Source organism: Scyliorhinus torazame, chromosome 7 (genome assembly GCF_047496885.1).
Source record: "Scyliorhinus torazame isolate Kashiwa2021f chromosome 7, sScyTor2.1, whole genome shotgun sequence".
Lineage (NCBI taxonomy): Eukaryota > Metazoa > Chordata > Chondrichthyes > Carcharhiniformes > Scyliorhinidae > Scyliorhinus > Scyliorhinus torazame.
Genome location: NC_092713.1, coordinates 161355475 through 161373524, shown reverse-complemented (window position 1 = coordinate 161373524; position 18050 = coordinate 161355475). Strand labels below are relative to the sequence as shown.

Genomic DNA, 18050 nt, shown 5'->3' with positions numbered 1-18050 from the left:
CAAGAAAGCACAACAGCACCTATACTTTCTCAGGAAACGAAGGAAATTCGGCATGTCCATACTGACTCTTACCAATTTTTTACAGATGCACCATTGAAAGCATCCTATCTGGCTGCATCACAGCCTGGTATGGCAACTGCTCGGCCCAAGACCGTAAGAAACTACAGAGAGTTGTGAACGCAGCCCAGTCCATTTGTGAACCCGCCTCCCATCCACTGACTCTGTCTACACCTCCCACTGCCTTGGTAAAGCGGGAAACATAATCATAGACCCTTCCCACCCGAGTATTCACTCTTCCAACTTCTTTCATCGGGCAGGAGAGTCTGAGAACACGTTCCAACAGATTCAAAAACAGCTTCTTCCCCACTGTTACCACACTCCTGAATGACCATCATATGGACTGATCTGATCTCTTCAAACATTTTCTCTGCTGAGTAGTACTGCACTCCTGTATGCTTCATCCAGTGCCTGTGTCTATGTATTTACATCGTGTATTTATGTATGACCTATGTTTTTTTTCATGTATGGAATGATCTGTCTAGACTGTACGCAGACCAATAATTTTCACTGTACCTCGGTACACGTGACAGTAAAACAAATCCATCCATCCATGTGTCATCATATTCGGTTGGTTATTTATTAGTTGGTGGTTTTATGGTATTGCATAAATTGTCATAAATTGTGTGGTTCCCCCACATTAAAGCAATTTAAAAAGCTAGATGGCAATTTATTTGCTGACATTCTCAGTGCAGTATTCACATTTGAATTTCCTAGAGGATTCAACATTCTGAGAAATAAACATTTGAAATGTAGATTTCTGTGCCATCTTACAAGATCTATTTCTTTTGGTTTATGACAGATTTCCTACAAGGACCCTCATCTCCATGTGATCTCCTCCCCCCCCCCCCCCCCCCACCCCCCCCAGACAGTCTAGGTGAAGTCACTAATGTTCAACATTACCGATTTATGATTTTCATGGAAAAATAGACAACTGAGAAAGGGCAATGAGGAAAAGTAGGTGGTCATTTTGATTTCGAGAACCAGAAGTTTGAAGCTTAGTTCACGGTCAAAAAAGACTTGAGCTTGAATGGAATCTCCAAAATACCTGGGTGCACAACATGAGATGATGAACAAGGCAGCTGTTCCGTGACTTTAATCTTTATGAAAACAGCAACATCGGAACTGGAACACAAACCCCTCTGACTAAGAGGTCAATGTACAATCACTGAGCCACAAATTATATCTGGAAAAGAACTCCACAGTTAAAAGTGATGTGTGAAACTACACTGTTTCGCATTTGTTGTACATGCTGCAAAAAGACCATTTTCGTTCAGGCTGGAATTTCACAATCTGTCAATGGCACTCCACCAAGCTAATTAAAAACACACTCCAATTCATAATAACAACTAGTTTACATAAGATGCACCTCATTGCATGGAAATAATACAAAACAAAGATGCTTTTTCAAAATAAAAGATGTTTGTGAAGTTTAATTAATAGCTACAACCACACTAGAAATTATTAGAACTTGTTTGGTCTAATTGGACTGCTCACATGGAACAGTATTTCATGTGGGATAGCAGCCGAAGTAGACACACTCCTTCAAAAGCACAAAATGCATTTCTAGTATGGTTTCATTGCTTAATGGTGACAGAGTATTTCATAGGAGTCTAATGAAATTTGAACCAGTCTAACTGTTGCTAGGATTTCAGTGAAGCGGGGGTTTGGTTAGCTCAGTTAGCTGGACGGCTAGTTCGTGATGCAGAGCAACGCCAACAGCATGCATTCAATTCCCATAAGGGCTGAGGTTCTCAACCTTGCCGCTCACCTGAGGTGTGGTGACCCTCAGATTAAATCACCACCACTCAGTTCTCTCTCAAAGGGGAGAGCAGCCTATGGTCCTCTGGGTCTGTGGCAACTTTCATTTCAAAGTGCATGAGATATTTTCATTCTTTGCTCATCTAAACTGCGGAAAAACTCCACAATGCATTTATAGATATAGTCCTTCTACAGCTTGCATTTGGAGAGAACATTATACCATAATATTAGCTAAATACCGTCAGTAGGAATAATTTGAGATGACAAATTAAAAACATCACATACTATTAAACTGTAGTGTAGAGTGAAATTGTGTTTATCTTACCAGAACAATGTGACATCCAGGGTGATATTAAGATCAGAAAAACCTAACTAGAAATCACTTTACCCAGTTCTTTTTTTTTAATAAAATTGCGTACCCAATTATTTTTTTTCCCAATGAAGGGGCAATTTAGCATGGCCAATTCACCAACCTTGATCATCTTTTTGGGTTGTGGGGGTGAGACCCACGCAGATATGGGGAGAATGTGCAAAGTCCACACAGACAGTAACCCAGGGCCGGGATCAAACCCAGGTTGTCGGTGCCGTGAAGCAGCAGCGCTACCCACTGCACCACCGTGCTGCCCCACTTTACCCAGTTCTGAAGCGCAAATCAACTCGGACACAAGGAGAAAACAGGCTTGTGAAAATAATGCTAGATTTCGATTCACCTCAAAGAGCCACTCCCTATTCTTAAATCTTTGTTTAACCTCCATCAGAATTTGCAGAGGATTTAAAAAAAAACAAATTACTTCATGATTTTCTTTGTTGAACCCAGAACAGTGCCATTACTTTGTATTTCTATTGATTATTTAACAACCACTTCTCAATCTCTCCAGATCAATCCACATTTTTTCCGCCTCCTTTCTTTTGCTTGAAACCCTTCTTCCCTTTCTCACACCCCATCCTCCAGTTCCAAAATCACAATTTGGTGCCATTTTCAAACTTAAGACAGCTTGGTTAGAGTCACCATACACATCTATACTGTAAACAGCACTCGCTTGATTGATGACCCCTCTGACGTCCCACTACTGACACTATGTTCCATGATAACCAACATACAGCCTCTTTGCTTTAGCTAACTTTTAACTTACTTCAAAAATTTGAATTCTATTCAATTCCATTTATGTGCTCCAATTGTGTTGCATGGTATTAATGTGGAATGACTGGTCAGAATCGTTTTTCCACTGAAATATAAACAACTTTCAATTATTAAAGATAATCTTAGTTTAACTCCTACATTTTCCCTTCCAATGAAATGTATTCTCTCCGTTTTACTTTCAGTTTTATTTTGCTATGGTATGAAACTGGTAGATCTGTGAAAGACCCATAAATTGGGTTGCAGATATTCGGTTTTGCAGTCAATAGCTGCAATAACCAGCTTTGCTCATCAGAGGAATTACATGAAAATCCATTACCTTCTAAAGATGGTGCTTGGTCTTGGGCTGTATACAGCATCTCTTTGAAAGCCTGCAATACAAAAATTTCAGCATTAAACACTGGATATCATTTAAAACAGAAACTATTAAAAACCCTACGTCAATAAATCAGTTACAATATACGGTGTTCCCTATCAGATTCCCTGGTAAATAATTATTTGCTTTGTGCCTCCTTCTTCCAATACAAATATTATAAGCCAGTTTAGCCACCAGCATTCTTTGTACAGTCTAGACAATTACTGTATCTCACAGATCATTGGTTACTAGGTTTAACTGCAGGTATGTGCGGAGTTATCTGATCTCAGCTAACTGCTACAATTGGTGACACGGTGGCTCAGTGGTTAGCACTGCTGCCTCAGAGAAAGGGACCTGGGTTCAATTCCGGCCTTGGGTGACTGTGTGGAGTTTGCACGTTCTCCCCGTGTCTGTACGGGTTTCCTCCGGGTGCTTAGGTTTCCTCCCATTGTTCAAAGATGCACGGGTCAGGTGATTTGGCCATATAAATTGTCCCTTAGTGTATAAAGTGGTTCAGGTTAGATGGGTTTATGGGGATAGGGCGAGGGAGTGGGCTTAAGTAGGGTGCCCTTTCAGAGGGTCAGTGCAGACTCGATGGGCCAAATGGCCTCCTTCTGCATCGTAGGAGCTCTTTGTGCCAATAAGGATCAAAAATCAACACCTCCTGTGAAAATCTGTCATCAGTTGAGGATAGATAAGGCTTGCCTGTAATGCTCACTGACACTCAACACCTGAGCTGCCACTTGAATTGATGTGAAAATCTGCCAGCACCAGTGGAACTAAATGCATCAAGAGTCTTCACCTCCAAAATATACAGGGAGCAGGATAAAAATATAGATCCAAGCGACAGTCTGACAACTGAATATATATCACAATTCAGAAAATACTGCAAGATCACTGCCTGGAGGAGAGAGAGTGAATGAGGTTGTGCGTAAATAAAATGAATTGTGGTCAAACTAATCTGGGGTGAAAAGTATTTCCCGATATGAAGGTTGGAAGTTTTGTTACTTCAATTTCCAAGGAATAAACAAACAAAGTACTACTTTGAAAATTATAAATATGAAAATGCAGCAATATTCTCTCAAAGGTCAATTGTGTGACGAAAATTTAATTAAGGAAAGGGCACGTTAAAAAACACTTGGTGCCAGTAGTTTTGCACTACAATGTCAAGCACTTACTTTATAAGTCTTTCTTAGAGGTCAAAAAACAAAATTTGCACATGTGCATATGTTTGCATCCATACTACAATCAAGGATTGGGTCAGATAACGTAAGAATCACATGGTAAATAATAATTTAATTTGTAAAATGTAATACATTTGAGTTTATTTTTAAGTGCTCTCCTTTCAGTGAATCCAATCTACAACACAGATGAGACAGTTTGATTTATAGGAGATAGTTCCAAGTGTTAATGAGTTATCTGTTTTGGCATAACTTTGCATTCATCCACATTGTGCCATCTGCAAAAGAAAACTGCTGAAATGTGCCTTCCAAAATTAATCACACTTTTGCAATACACTTCTGCAAATTCAGAAGTCCCTTTCTCTTTCATCTGAAGTAAAGGCCTCACGTATTTCTTGTTGACGAGAAAGATTAATGCTATATTGGGAGTTGTGCAATGCTTTATGTCGAGAGTATTCTTCCAGTGCCCTGCTTAAAATTAAGTAGCTGTTAGAATTTCCTACTGCAGAGTAGTTTACTGTTCACTGCACTAAAGGATAGCTCTAAACATTGTTCACAGGCAGCAACACACCAAACTGTTGATCAATTAATAACCATGAATCCCTGAAGAATTTGTTAACAAGGCAGTTCCTGGTTGGAAAAGTCAACTGCAAAATTAATTATTTGCAGTTCCTTTTGTATATAAATTTAATGCAAGTTCCAGGACTCTGCAATTTGCAAACTGCACTCTACTTGCCCTGCATTTTCTATCCAGAAATAGAACTGCAATTCATTTTATTTAACAGCATGAAATAAGTTAGGGGCACCAGAACGTAAACTGTGAAATGAGAAAAGACTGTTCAACCTATCAAGTTCCTTCCAATGGGCTATATTATCTTGGTGTGACAAAGATTTTCAGTCTTTGATTCAGCTTTTTAAACTGTAGCTTAGTGGCTGCAATGAGTTTCCAAATGGAAGGCAGGAAACAATCTGTGATAAGCAAGCAAGATTATTGAACAGAAAATTAGTTAAGTCAATAATCCTTCGTATTTTGCATAGTACCAAAATAAACATTTAAAAGGTGTAGCTGGATAGAGCTGGGTCAAGCTTACTGGGTAGTCGGGGGTCAGACTGTATGGTTGTGTGGGGCAGGAGTGTCATGCTGTATGGTCGGTTAAGAAAGGAGTCAAGGTGTATGGTCATGGGCAGAGGGGGGGCAGTCAAGGTCATGTGGGGGTCAGGCTGCATGGTCTTGGGAGTTGGAGGGGGGTGTCAGGATGGGTGGTCAGGAATTCAGGGAGAGGTTGAGAGGGTGTCAGTAGGTGACTGGGGGTTCCGTTGCATCTTTACTGTTGTCGACAGATTTGTTTCGATGTCACTAGTTTTCGGAGCGCTGCTCCTTCCTCAGGTGAATGAAGAGGTATGGCATCTTTGAATTTGTCTATATATATGTTTCTGGAACATACCTCTTCATTCACCTGAGGAAGGAGCAGTGCTCCGAAAGCTAGTGACATCGAAACAAACCTGTTGGACTTTAACCTGGTGTTGTAAGACTTCTTACTGTTGTAGACAGAGGCAAAGACTCCACAAGAGGGAAATCAGGAGGGCAAAAAGGGGACATGAAATTGCTTTGGCAAATAATGCAAGGGAGAATCCAAAGAGATTCTACAGATACATAAAGGGGAAAAGAGTAACTCGGGACAGAGTAGGGCCTCTTAAGGATCAACAAGGACATCTATGTGCAGAGCCACAAGAGTTGGGTGAGATCCTGAATGAATATTTCTCATCGGTATTCACGGTGGAGAAAGGCATGGATGTTAGGAAACTAAGGGAAATAAATAGTGATGTCTTGAGAAGTGTGCATATTACAGAGGAGGAGGTGCTGGAAGTCTTAAAGCGCATCAAGGTAGATAAATCCCCGGGACCTGATGAAATGTATCCCAGGATGTTGTGGGAGGCTAGGGAGGAAATTGCGGGTCCCCTAACCGAGATATTTGAATCATCGGCAGCCACAGGTGAGGTGCCTGAAGATTGGAGAGTGGCGAATGTTGTGCCCTTGTTTAAGAAGGGCAGCAGGGAAAAGCCTGGGAACTACAGACCGGTGAGCCTAACGTCTGTAGTAGGTAAGTTGCTAGAAGGTATTCTGAGAGACAGGATCTACAAGCATTTAGAGAGGCAAGGACTGATTCGGGGCAGTCAGCATGGCTTTGTGCGTGGAAAATCATGTCTCACAAATTTGATTGAGTTTTTTGAGGGGGTGACCAAGAAGGTAGATGAGGGCAGTGCAGTAGACGTTGTCTACATGGACTTTAGCAAAGCCTTTGACAAGGTACCGCATGGTAGGTTGTTGCAGAAGGTTAAAGCTCACGGGATCCAGGGTGAGGTTGCCAATTGGATTCAAAATTGGCTGGACGACAGAAGGCAGAGGGTGGTTGTAGAGGGTTGTTTTTCAAACTGGAGGCCTGTGACCAGTGGTGTGCCTCAGGGATCGGTGCTGGGTCCACTGTTATTTGTGATTTATATTAATGATTTGGATGAGAATTTAGGAGGCATGGTTAGTAAGTTTGCAGATGACACCAAGATTGGTGGCACAGTGGATAGTGAAGAAGGTTATCTAGGATTGCAACGGGATCTTGATCAATTAGGCCAGTGGGCCGACGAATGGCAGATGGAGTTTAATTTAGATATATGTGAGGTGATGCATTTTGGCAGATCGAATCAGGCCAGGACCTACTCAGTTAATGGTATGGCGTTGGGGAGAGTTATAGAACAAAGAGATCTAGGAGTACAGGTTCATAGCTCCTTGAAGGTGGAGTCGCAGGTGGACAGGGTGGTGAAGAAGGCATTCGGCATGCTTGGTTTCATTGGTCAGAACATTGAATACAGGAGTTGGGACGTCTTGTTGAAGTTGTACAAGACATTGGTACGGCCACACTTGGAATACTGTGTGCAGTTCTGGTCACCCTATTATAGAAAGGATATTATTAAACTAGAAAGAGTGCAGAAAAGATTTACTAGGATGTTGCCGGGACTTGATGGTTTGAGTTATAAGGAGAGGCTGGATAGACTGGGACTTTTTTCCCTGGAGCGTAGGAGGCCTTAGGGGTGATCTTATAGAGGTCTATAAAATAATGAGGGGCATAGATAAGGTAGATAGTCAATCTTTTCCCAAAGGTAGGGGAGTCTAAAACTAGAGGGCATAGGTTTAAGGTGAGAGGGGAGAGATTCAGAAGGGCCCAGAGGGGCAATTTCTTCACTCAGAGGGTAGTGAGTGTCTGGAATGGGCTGCCAGAGGTAGTAGTAGAGGTGGGTACAATTGTGTCTTTTAAAAAGCATTTAGATAGTTACATGGGTAAGATGGGTATAGAGGGTTATGGGCCATGTGCGGGCAACTGGGACTAGCTTAATGGTAAAAACTGGGCGGCATGGACTGGTTGGGCCGAAGGGCCTGTTTCCATGCTGTAAACTTCTATGACTTCTATAAGAGGCCAGGCTGACAGGATACAACTCTCTATATTCTCACAGTAGATACACAATCACTCCTTTCCACTCCCCGCAGGGTCACCTTCCCCGACCTGCTTCCAGATTGGGGTTTATATCCTATGGCGAGTTCCTTCCTCTAGTCACCTGGGTAGCTCATACTCTGAAGTGTAGGAGGGGAATCGGGTCGAAACAAGTTCGGTCTCTGTAGGTAGGTAGTCGTAACAGTTACCCATGTTTTGGAGGAGCATTTTTTGGTCTAACATTTCCTGGGTAACTATAACCAATAGTAGGCCAGAACCGCCCGAAGTCTCCAACTGTAATTCACAGTTGTAGACATTTTCAGAGGGTTTTCGGGAGCAAGGGAATTCTCAAACTGCTCAATTCACATGGAATCCATGTTACAGCTTTGAACTAATTTGCAAAAGAATCAAATGTGGTTTGAGAGAAAACCTTGTCTTGCAGCAAGTGGTTACAGTATAGAATGCATTGCCCGAGTGTGTGGTGGAGACAGGTTCCATCAAAACAGTCTAATTTCCTTTTGAATACTATCTGAAAAGTGGCAATGCACAGGTTACAGGGAGAAAGCAAAAAAATGGAACTAAGCTCATTTGGAAAGCCGGTGCAGGCATACTGGGCCAAATAGCCTCCTTTTGTGTTGTAACAGTTCTGTGATCTCTCTTGCAATCCTGTCTTTCACTCATTATTTCACTGTTGATACATTATTTTCCTTCGAAAATTAGGTGCTCTAACTTCCTGGTTCAAAACACTGAAACAGGCTATCCAGACCAGCCAGTCGATGTCTATGCTCCACGAGTCTCTGGGACGGCACGGTGCCACAATGGTCAGCACAGCTGCCTCACAGTGCCAGGGACACGGTTCAATTCCAGCCATGGGTAATAGTCTGTGTGGAGTTTGCACTTTCTCACTATCTCTGCGTGGGTTTCTTCCAGGTGCTCGGTTTCTTCCCATAGTCCAGGTTAGGTGATTGGCCACGCTAAATTGCCCCTCAGTATCCAAGGATGCGCAGGTTAGGTGGGATTATGAAGATAGGGCAGTGGAGTGCGCCTAAGTAGGGTACTCTTTCACTGGGTCGGCGCAGACTTCATGAGCCGAATGGCCCCCTTCTGTGCTGTAGGGATCCTATGGTTCTTTTCATCGTTCCTCATTTAATTCCATCAGCATACTCCCTCTAATCCCTTCTCTTTCGCATGTTTATCTAGCTTTTCCTTATATTACTTGCCTCAACTACTCTCTGTGGTCATGAGTTCTACATTCTCATTACTCTGAGTAAAAATGCTTCCTTTGAATTCCCTATTGTGCTCCACAAATGTAAAACCCGTCTGTGTTTATTCTATCAAAATTTTCCACAATGTTAAAAGCCTCTATCAGGTAACCTTTCAGCATTCTCCCTTCAAGATAAATGAGACCCAGGCTTTTCATGTTTCCCGAAAGATATAGCCAGTAGTTCTGATATCATCCTTAAAAATCTTTAAACGTGTGCCTCTAAATCCCTTGGTCACATAGTGACCAGAACACAATAGTACTCCAAGGGTACGGACTAACCAAGGTTTGATACAAGTGTTCTACTTTTCAATTCTATCCCTCTCAAAATAAACTCTAGTGCTTAGTTTGCTTTTATTAACCTGTGTTACCATCATTAGTGTTTCATGCATTTCTATTAATTATTCCCCTAATTTGGTGTGATCTGCAAATCAGAAATTGTGTTCATGGTTCAAAGGTCTATCTAAATAGTTCATATAAATTGTGAACAACACTGCTCTCAGGTTTGACCCTTGTTAGATTCTACTTTCTACCTGTCTGAATAGAGACCCTTTATGTCTACTCTCTTCTTGGTTTTGCTCCCAGAAAGCTACCCCTTCTGACAATTAACACAGATTCTGAATACTCTTACCTTGTTTGTTGTTCTATTATGTGGGACCTCAAATCGATGGTCTTTTAGAAATTAGATACATTATACATTTTGCATTACCCACATCTACCATTATTGTCTTGAAGAATTCAGAGCTCAGCAAGACTTTTCCTTTAGAAATGCATGCTGGCTGTTCACTATTTGATTTTTGGTCTCCAACTGTTTTTCCTTCTCTTTCAGCTGAGATTCCATTGCCTTCCCTATCACCAATGTTAAGTTGACCGGTCTAAAGTTCCCTAGACATCAGCTATCTGCCAGTCCTCTAAAACTACACATTTTCCTAACAAATTATTAAATATTTGTAATAGCGTATGCTATCTCTTTCCAATCAGTCTGCGACCAGTGTTTCTATCCTCTGAGTTTAGTTTGTATTGAATAGTTTTATTTTAATTTTAAATGTGGTTTATAAGTTTTTATTAATAATAATAATAATAATCTTTATTAGGTCACAAGTAGGCTTACATTTACACTGTAATGAAGTTACTGTAAAAATCCTCTAGTTGCCACACTCCGACGCCTGTTCAGGTACACAGAGAAAATTCAGAATGTCCAATTCACCTAACAGTAAGTCTTTCGAGACTTGTGGGAGGAAACCGGAGCACCCATGGAAACCCACGCAGACATGGTGAGAACGTGCAGACTCCGTACAGTGACCCAAGCCAGGAATCGAACCCAGGTCCCTGGCGTGTGAAGCAACAGCGCTAAACACTGTGCTACTGTAGCCACCCGAGTTGGCCAACTCACGATGTAAAATGCAGAACAGCAAAGGCTGAAGGGAAATTCAGCCAACACAGGCAGAAACCAGCAGGTGCCAGTTACTGTGTATTGAACTCTGCAAAAGCCCAGACAGCATCGATACAAGCAGCCATCTGCATAATAATTTAGCAGCCATCTACATACTGATGAGCGATCCCCGGGAACAATCGCAACATTTAGGACAAACAAAGCTAAGCCAGACTCCCTGGTGCCAGCAGGAGCCAACACAAAAGAGGTTAACGGACACCTCAAGACCGCCCATCGATCAGGGAACCGCTCCAGTATTGGAGAAATCAAACCAAGCGATTGGAACAAAGTCCAATCACCTGGAACCAGGTACAGGGTCCGCCCCGAAAGGCGGGGAGCCCCTGGGGACTATAAAGTTAAGCCCCCAAGTGCAAATCGTTCTTCTTGATCGGGTCACTCAGCAACACGAACCAACCTCGACCGTGACCGGTTCAACTGTAGCCGAAATCCAGCAAGTTTTAAGTCAACGCTCGCTACGAGACAGGCGCTCCTAGCTACCAATCCGTACCAACTTCGAATCCCGCAGACTCAGAACCCGAACGAAAGGCCATTTGTTCCCCTGACCTGGTGGGCCAGTCCAAAGCTAAGTATAGGCCTGTTAGTCGTAGAAGTAGCTTAGATGTAGAATTTGTGCATGAGTAGCGATTACTGTGTATAATAAATGTGCTTTGATTTGAATCTTACTAATCGGTGTATTGAGTTATTGATCATTACTTGAACATGAACCTCGTGGCGGTATCATAAAGATACCTGGCGACTCGAGAGCAAAGGTTATAAAACAGAGCCAATTGAACCAACCAAAAGTTAGCAACACTACCATGCCGCCAAAATCTCATCCTATGACATTTCCACCTAATACACCAATCTAGTAAATACTGAAGCAAAATAATTAATATTTGGTGCATTTTACTGTTGCTGCCATAATTTTACCATGCTCGTCCCTTAGTAGTCCTAAAACCACCATGACTTTTCTTTTTTTAATTTATATATTTATTAAATATTTTATTGCAGGGATTGGTGAGCTCTGTTGGCTTGATGGCAAAGATATGGTTCAGAGTAACGTCAACAGCGCAAGTTCAATTCTCATTCTTGCTTGATGCAGAGTGGTGCACGTCAAGCTATAAATGCCTATGGTCCCTAGTTTTAGTTATATTCTTTGATCATTTGATTTCATAGCTCCTGTCGCCTCCCAACTGCTCTTTCGATTTCTTTCCTAATCTCTCCATATTCTCCCATGTCATACTCTGCCCTGCTGTTCATGAATTAGTTTAGGCCTCTTTCTTTACCTTCAATTTTTCCCTAATGTTTTTATTCATCCATGGTGTCTCATTAATGTTTAGTTTGTTCTTGCTTTTTTGTGTAATATATTTTTCCCTGAACACCTTTTTACATGTTTTTCACAGCTGCTCTACATCATTATTTAGCAACATTGTTGTCTATTTTAATTTTCTATGTTTCTAATTACAACAATTTCAATACAAAACCGCTTTTAGAAATTGTGTGCACAAGGGTAATGAATGGCTAGCTAGCACTGTTCATTCATAGTTGACCATAAAACCATGAAACACAGGAGGTCTTTAGCTCCCGTGCATAAACACAGCAAAATCAATGGGTACATGGAGCTCACAGCTTCCATTTGTAAAGTTTCCTCCAACTAAATTTCCAAACTCAATTGCCTCATCTAGAGAGCCATTAGATGCTCACTAAGACAGCTTTCTGAAAAGAAGGTGCAATTAACATAAGAACTAGGAGCAGGAGTGGGCAATTCAGCCCCTCGAGCCTGCTCCGCCATTCAATATGATCATGGCTGATCTCCTCTCGGCCTCATCTTCACCTTCCTGTCTGCTCCCCATGAACCTTCATCCTTCTACTAATTAAAAATCCATCTATCTCCTCCTGAAATTTGTTTCGTATTACCCTCTGAAATAGAGAATTTCACAGATTTACTTTGAGTAAAGTAATTCCTCCTCATTTCTGTTTTAAATCTGCCACCCCATGGCCTAAAACCAAGGTCTCTCATTCTAGAATGTCTCTTCAGATTCTGATGAATTTAACTTTTATTTAATAAATATTTTTATTGGAATTTTGCAGTTTATACTTAGCTATAACACTTTGTTCCCTCATCTAAATCATTAACATATATTGTGAATAGCTGGGGTCCCTGCACCGATCCCCACTAGTCACTGCCTGCCAACTTGATAAAGACCCGTTAATTCCTACTCTTTGTTTCCTGCCGACCAGTTTTCAATCCATCTCAATAGCTTCGAAACCCATGTGCTTTCATTTTACACGCTAAAGTTTTATGCAGGATTTTGTCAAAAGCCTTCTGAAAGTCCAAATACACCACATCCACTGGCTCCCCTTCATCAATTCTATTAGTTACACCCACAAAGAATTCCAATAGATTTGTCAAACATGATTTCCCAAGCATAATTTCCCTTTCATAAATCCATGCTGACTCTGTCCAATCCTGCCACTATTTTCTAAGTGTTCTGCTATAAAATCTTTGATAATGGATCTAGAATTTTCCCCACTGCTGACATCAGGCTTAAGGTCTATAATTCCCTGCTTTCTCTTAACCTCCTTTTTAAATAGTGGAGTTACATTAGCCACCCTCGGGCAGCATAGTGGTTAGCACTGCTGCCTCAAGGCACCGCGGTCCCAGGTTCAATCCCTGCCCTAGATCATTGCCCGGGTGGGTTTCATCACCACAATCCAAAGATGTGCAGGGTGGGTGGATTGGTCACACTAAATTGCCCTTTAATTGGAAAAAATGAATTGGGCACTCTAAATTTAATTTTTTTTTAAACATTAGCCACCCTCCAATCTGCAGGAACTGTTCCAGAGCCTACAGAAGCCTGGAAGATGACCACCAAAGCATCCAATATTTCTAGAGCCACCTCTTTCAGTACCCTGGGATGTAGATTATCAGGCCCTGGGGATTTATCAGCCTTCAATCCCATCAATTTCCCCAACACCATGGGCGAAATTCACCGGTATCGGCGCGATGTCCGCCGACTGGCGCCCAAAACAGCGCAAATCAGTCGGGCATCGCGCCGCCCCAAAGGTGCGGAATGCTCCGCATCTTGGGGGGCCGAGCCCCAACCTTAAGGGGCTAGGCCCGCGCCAGACGAATTTCCGCCCCGCCAGCTGGCGGAAAAGGCCTTTGGTGCCCCGCTTGTTGGCGCGGAAATGACATCTCCGGGCGGCACATGAGCGGGAGCGTTAGCGGCCGCTGAAGGCATTCCCGCGCATGCGCAGTGGAGGGAGTCTCTTCCGCCTCCGCCATGGTGGAGACCGTGGCGAAGGCAGAAGGAAAAGGTGCCCCCACGGCACAGGCCTGCCCACGGATCGGTGGGCCCCGATCGCGGGCCAGGCCACCGTGGGGGCACCCCCCGGGGTCAGATCGCCCCGCGCCCCCTCCCAGGACCCCGGAGCCCGCCCGCGCTGCCTTGTCCCGCCGGTAAGGTAGGTGGTTTAATCTACGCCGGCGGGACAGGCATTTTAGCAGCGGGACTTCGGCGCATCTGGGCCGGAGAATCGCGGGGGGTTGGGGGGGCCCGCCAACTGGCGCGGCGCGATTCCCGCCCCCGCTGAATATCCGGTGCCGGAGAATTCGACAACCGGCGGGGGCGGGATTCACGCAGCCCCCGGCGATTCTCCGACCCGGCGGGGGGTCGGAGAATCTCACCCCATTTCTCAACTGTTTTGATCACCTTCAGTTCCTGCTTCTCACTAAACCCTGCATTCCCCAACATTTCTGATATCTTGTGTCCTCATTTGTGAAGACACAACCAATGTATTTAGTTGCTCAGCCATTTCTTTGTCCCGTACCCCCCCCCCCCCACAATACATTCCAGTTTCTGACTGTAAGGGACCTACATTTGTCTTCACCAATATTTTTCTCTTCATGTACCTATAAAAAACTTTGCAGTCAGTTTTTATGTTCCCTGCAAGCTTACTTTCGTACTCTATTTTCCCCTTCTTTATCAATCCCTTGATCCTTCTTTGCTGAATTCTAAACAGCTCCCAATCCTCAGACCTGTTGTTTCTATTAGCCAATTTATATGCACCTTCCTTGGATTGAATATTGTCCCTAACTTCCCTTCTAAGCCATGGATTGGCCACCTTTCCCATTTTACTTTTATGTCAGACAGGAACAAACAATTGTTGCAGTTCCTCGATGCGCTCTTTGAATGTTTGCCATTGCCTATCCACTTATACCCCTTTAAGTAATATGAGCTTGGCTGGGATTATGGTATTGAAGGCGGAGCTGTAGTCAATAAATAAGAGTCTGATTGTCAAGATGCTCTGAGGATGAGTGTAGGGCCAGGGAGATGGTGTCTGCTGTGAACCGGTTGTGGCGGTATGCGAATTGCAGTGGATCAAGGCGTTCTGGGAGTATGGAGGTGATGCTCTTCATGACCAACTTCTCGAAGAACTTCATTACGGCTGAAGTCAGGGCCACCGGACGATAGTCATTAAGGTATGGTGCCTGGTTCTTCTTTGGCACCGGTATGATGGTGGTCTTCTTGAAGCAGGTGGGGGCCTCGGAACGGAGTAGGGACAGAATAATGTCCGCGAACACATCGGCCTGCTGGTCCGCGCAGTGCACAACCAGGGATCCCGTCCGGACCCGTCGCCTTCAGAGGGTTCACCTTCAGAAAGGCCGATCTGACTTTGGAAGCTGTGATGGTGGGTATGGGAGTGTTATGGGTTGCTGGGGCACTCGACAATGGATCGTTGGTTTCCTGCTCGAACCGAGCACAGAATGCATTGAGTTCATCGGGGAGGGGTGCGCTGCTGCTGGGGATATTGCTCGGTTTCGCTTTGTAGCCCGTTACGTTGTTTAGGTTGAGACTCTAGCTTGGTCTCATATTCTCTCGTCAACTCGGATGGCTTTGCGGAGGTTGTATCTGGATTTCTTGTATAGATCAGGGTCGCCTGACTTGAACGCCTCAGACCTGTCCTTCAGTAGGGAGTCAATCTCACAATTGAGCCATGGTTTCCGGTTGGGCAACGTACGTACTGCTTTCTTTGGCACGCAGTCGTCCACACATTTGCTGATGAAGTCTGTGATGGCGGTGGCATACTCATTTAAGTTGGTCGCCGAGTTCTGAAATATGGACCAGTCCACTGTCTCTAAGCAGTCAAGTAGGAGCTCTTCTGTTTCCTTGGACCAGCACTACATGACCTTCTTAGCTGGATTCTTCCGCTCAAGTTTCAATAAGTAAGAGAACATAAACTCTAAAATTATGTTACCATTAAAGTATTCAAACTGAGCAGCTGCATTCGACTGTGAATCTGATTTCACTCCTGGCTTACACAAAGCTGTATGTGCCTCTCAAAGTTAAAGAATTCAGTCACAAAACAAAAAAGAAAATGCAATATTATAGGTAAAAAGGAGCAATACTGTACTTTTTTCTGTAGAATGTATGAGTGGGAAAGGGGAAAAAGGAAGTAATGCAAAACTAGCTCTGGGTTCAATTCAAATGAGTACAAATGAACGCCAATCTGAATAATCTCAGGCCTGCACATTTCTTTTACTAGCTGGTGATGCAATTCTTTAATCCTCTTTGAAGCATAATTTATACCAAGACATGAGAGAGGGGTAAAATATATGATTTAAATGATAAAATATTTATTTGGGCAATGCAATGTGGTGTACTATGGACGGGCAGTGCCCCAAGGTTTTACTGCAACTCAGCTGAAGTAACTTCCAGTAACTATCTTCCAAACAAACTGACACAGCAATTAGTCATGCTTTTTCTAGGCACGTGTGCTATCATAAAACACAGCAGACAGTCAGATATATACTTTAAAAGATACATGGCCCCTGGTTACTCATTTAATGACCGTGGGGCATACTGACAGTATTTTTTTTTAATCTGTGAAATTTACATTTCCTTCTGCCCGTTCATTTATTTTGCCCAATAAAGGATATCCACACTATTCAAATACATAATCGTTTCTACCTTTCACTTAGAGAAATGTCTAAATGCAATAGAATTCCCCCACGGGCACTTTACAGAGGAGAGTGCGAAAGACTGACCCTGGAACACTGGGACAGACAGCCAACAGCACCTAGAGGAAAGTACGAGAGGAGGACACTGGGACAGACAGTCAGCAGGACATACAGGAGACAGTCTGGGTCATGTTGACATCAAAAAGGAGGTGGTATTGGGTGTTTTAAAAGACATTAATATAGATAAGTTTCCTGTGCCGGAAGGGATTTACCCCAGAATACGGAGGGAAGTAAGGGAGGAAATTGCTGGGGCCTTGACTGACATCTTTGTATCCTCATTGGCTACAGGTGAGATCCCAGAGAACAGGAGAATAGCTAATGTGGCACTAGGGATAATCCTGGAAACTTTAGGCCGGTGAGCCTCACATCCGTAGTAGGTAAATTATTGGAGAGAATTCCCAGGGACAGGATATATACCCATTTGAAAACAAATGGACTCATTAGTGATAGACAGCATGATATTCTGAAGGGGAAGTCATGCCTCACTAACTTGATCGGGTTTTTTGAGGAGGTGACAAAAATGATTGGTATGGGGTGGATGTTGTTTACATGGACTTCAGTAAAGCCTTTGACAAGGTGCCTCATGGTAGATACAAAAGGTGAAGTCACACAGGACCAGAGGTGAGGTGGCAAGATGGATCCAGAACTGGCTCGGTCACAGAAGGCAAAGGGTAGCAGTAGAAGGGTGTTTTTCTGAATGGAAGACTGTGACTAGTGGTATTCCACAGGGATCTGGGCTGGGGGCCTCTGTCGTTTGTAGTATACATAAACAATTTGGAGGAAAATGCAGCTAGTCTGATTAGTAAGTTTGCAGATAACACCAAGGTTGGTGGAGTGGCAAATAGTGTTGAGGATTGTCAGAAGATACAGCAGGACATAAATAGGTTGATGATTTGGGCAGAGAAATGGCAAATGGAGTTTAATCTGGACAAATGTGAGATGATGCATTTTGGTAGGTCTAACAGAGGGGAAATATACAGTAAATGGCAAAACCCTTAGGAATATAGGAAGTCAGAGAGATCTGGGTGTGCAGGTCCACAGGTCTTTGAAAGTGGCAACATAAGTGAACAAGATAGTGAAGAAAGCAAGGGCAGCACAATGGCATGGTGGTTAGCACTGCTGCCTCAAGGCGTCGAGGTCCCAGGTTTGATCCCAGCTCTGGATCACTATCCATGTGGAGTGACCACATTCTCCCCATGTTTGCATGGGTTTCGCCCCCACAACCCAAAGATGTGCAGGGTAGGTGGATTGGCCATGCTAAATTGCCCCTTAATTGGAAAAAATGAATTGGGCATTCTAAATTCATTTTAAAAATGAAAGCATAGGGAATGCTTGCCTTCATTTGGCAGGGCACCGAG

At 43.3% G+C, this 18050-nt stretch overlaps 1 protein-coding gene across 1 annotated transcript in view; it reads right to left on the bottom strand.

Annotated features, from left to right (window-relative positions):
- The window catches only part of LOC140426653 (xenotropic and polytropic retrovirus receptor 1 homolog), a 507289-nt gene that overhangs the window by 463699 nt on the left and 25540 nt on the right, over positions 1 to 18050 (bottom strand). The window contains exon 2 of the mRNA XM_072511735.1: positions 3276 to 3327. Within this exon, the coding sequence (XP_072367836.1) occupies positions 3276 to 3327 (52 nt within the window). The remainder of the gene's footprint in view (positions 1 to 3275; positions 3328 to 18050) is intronic.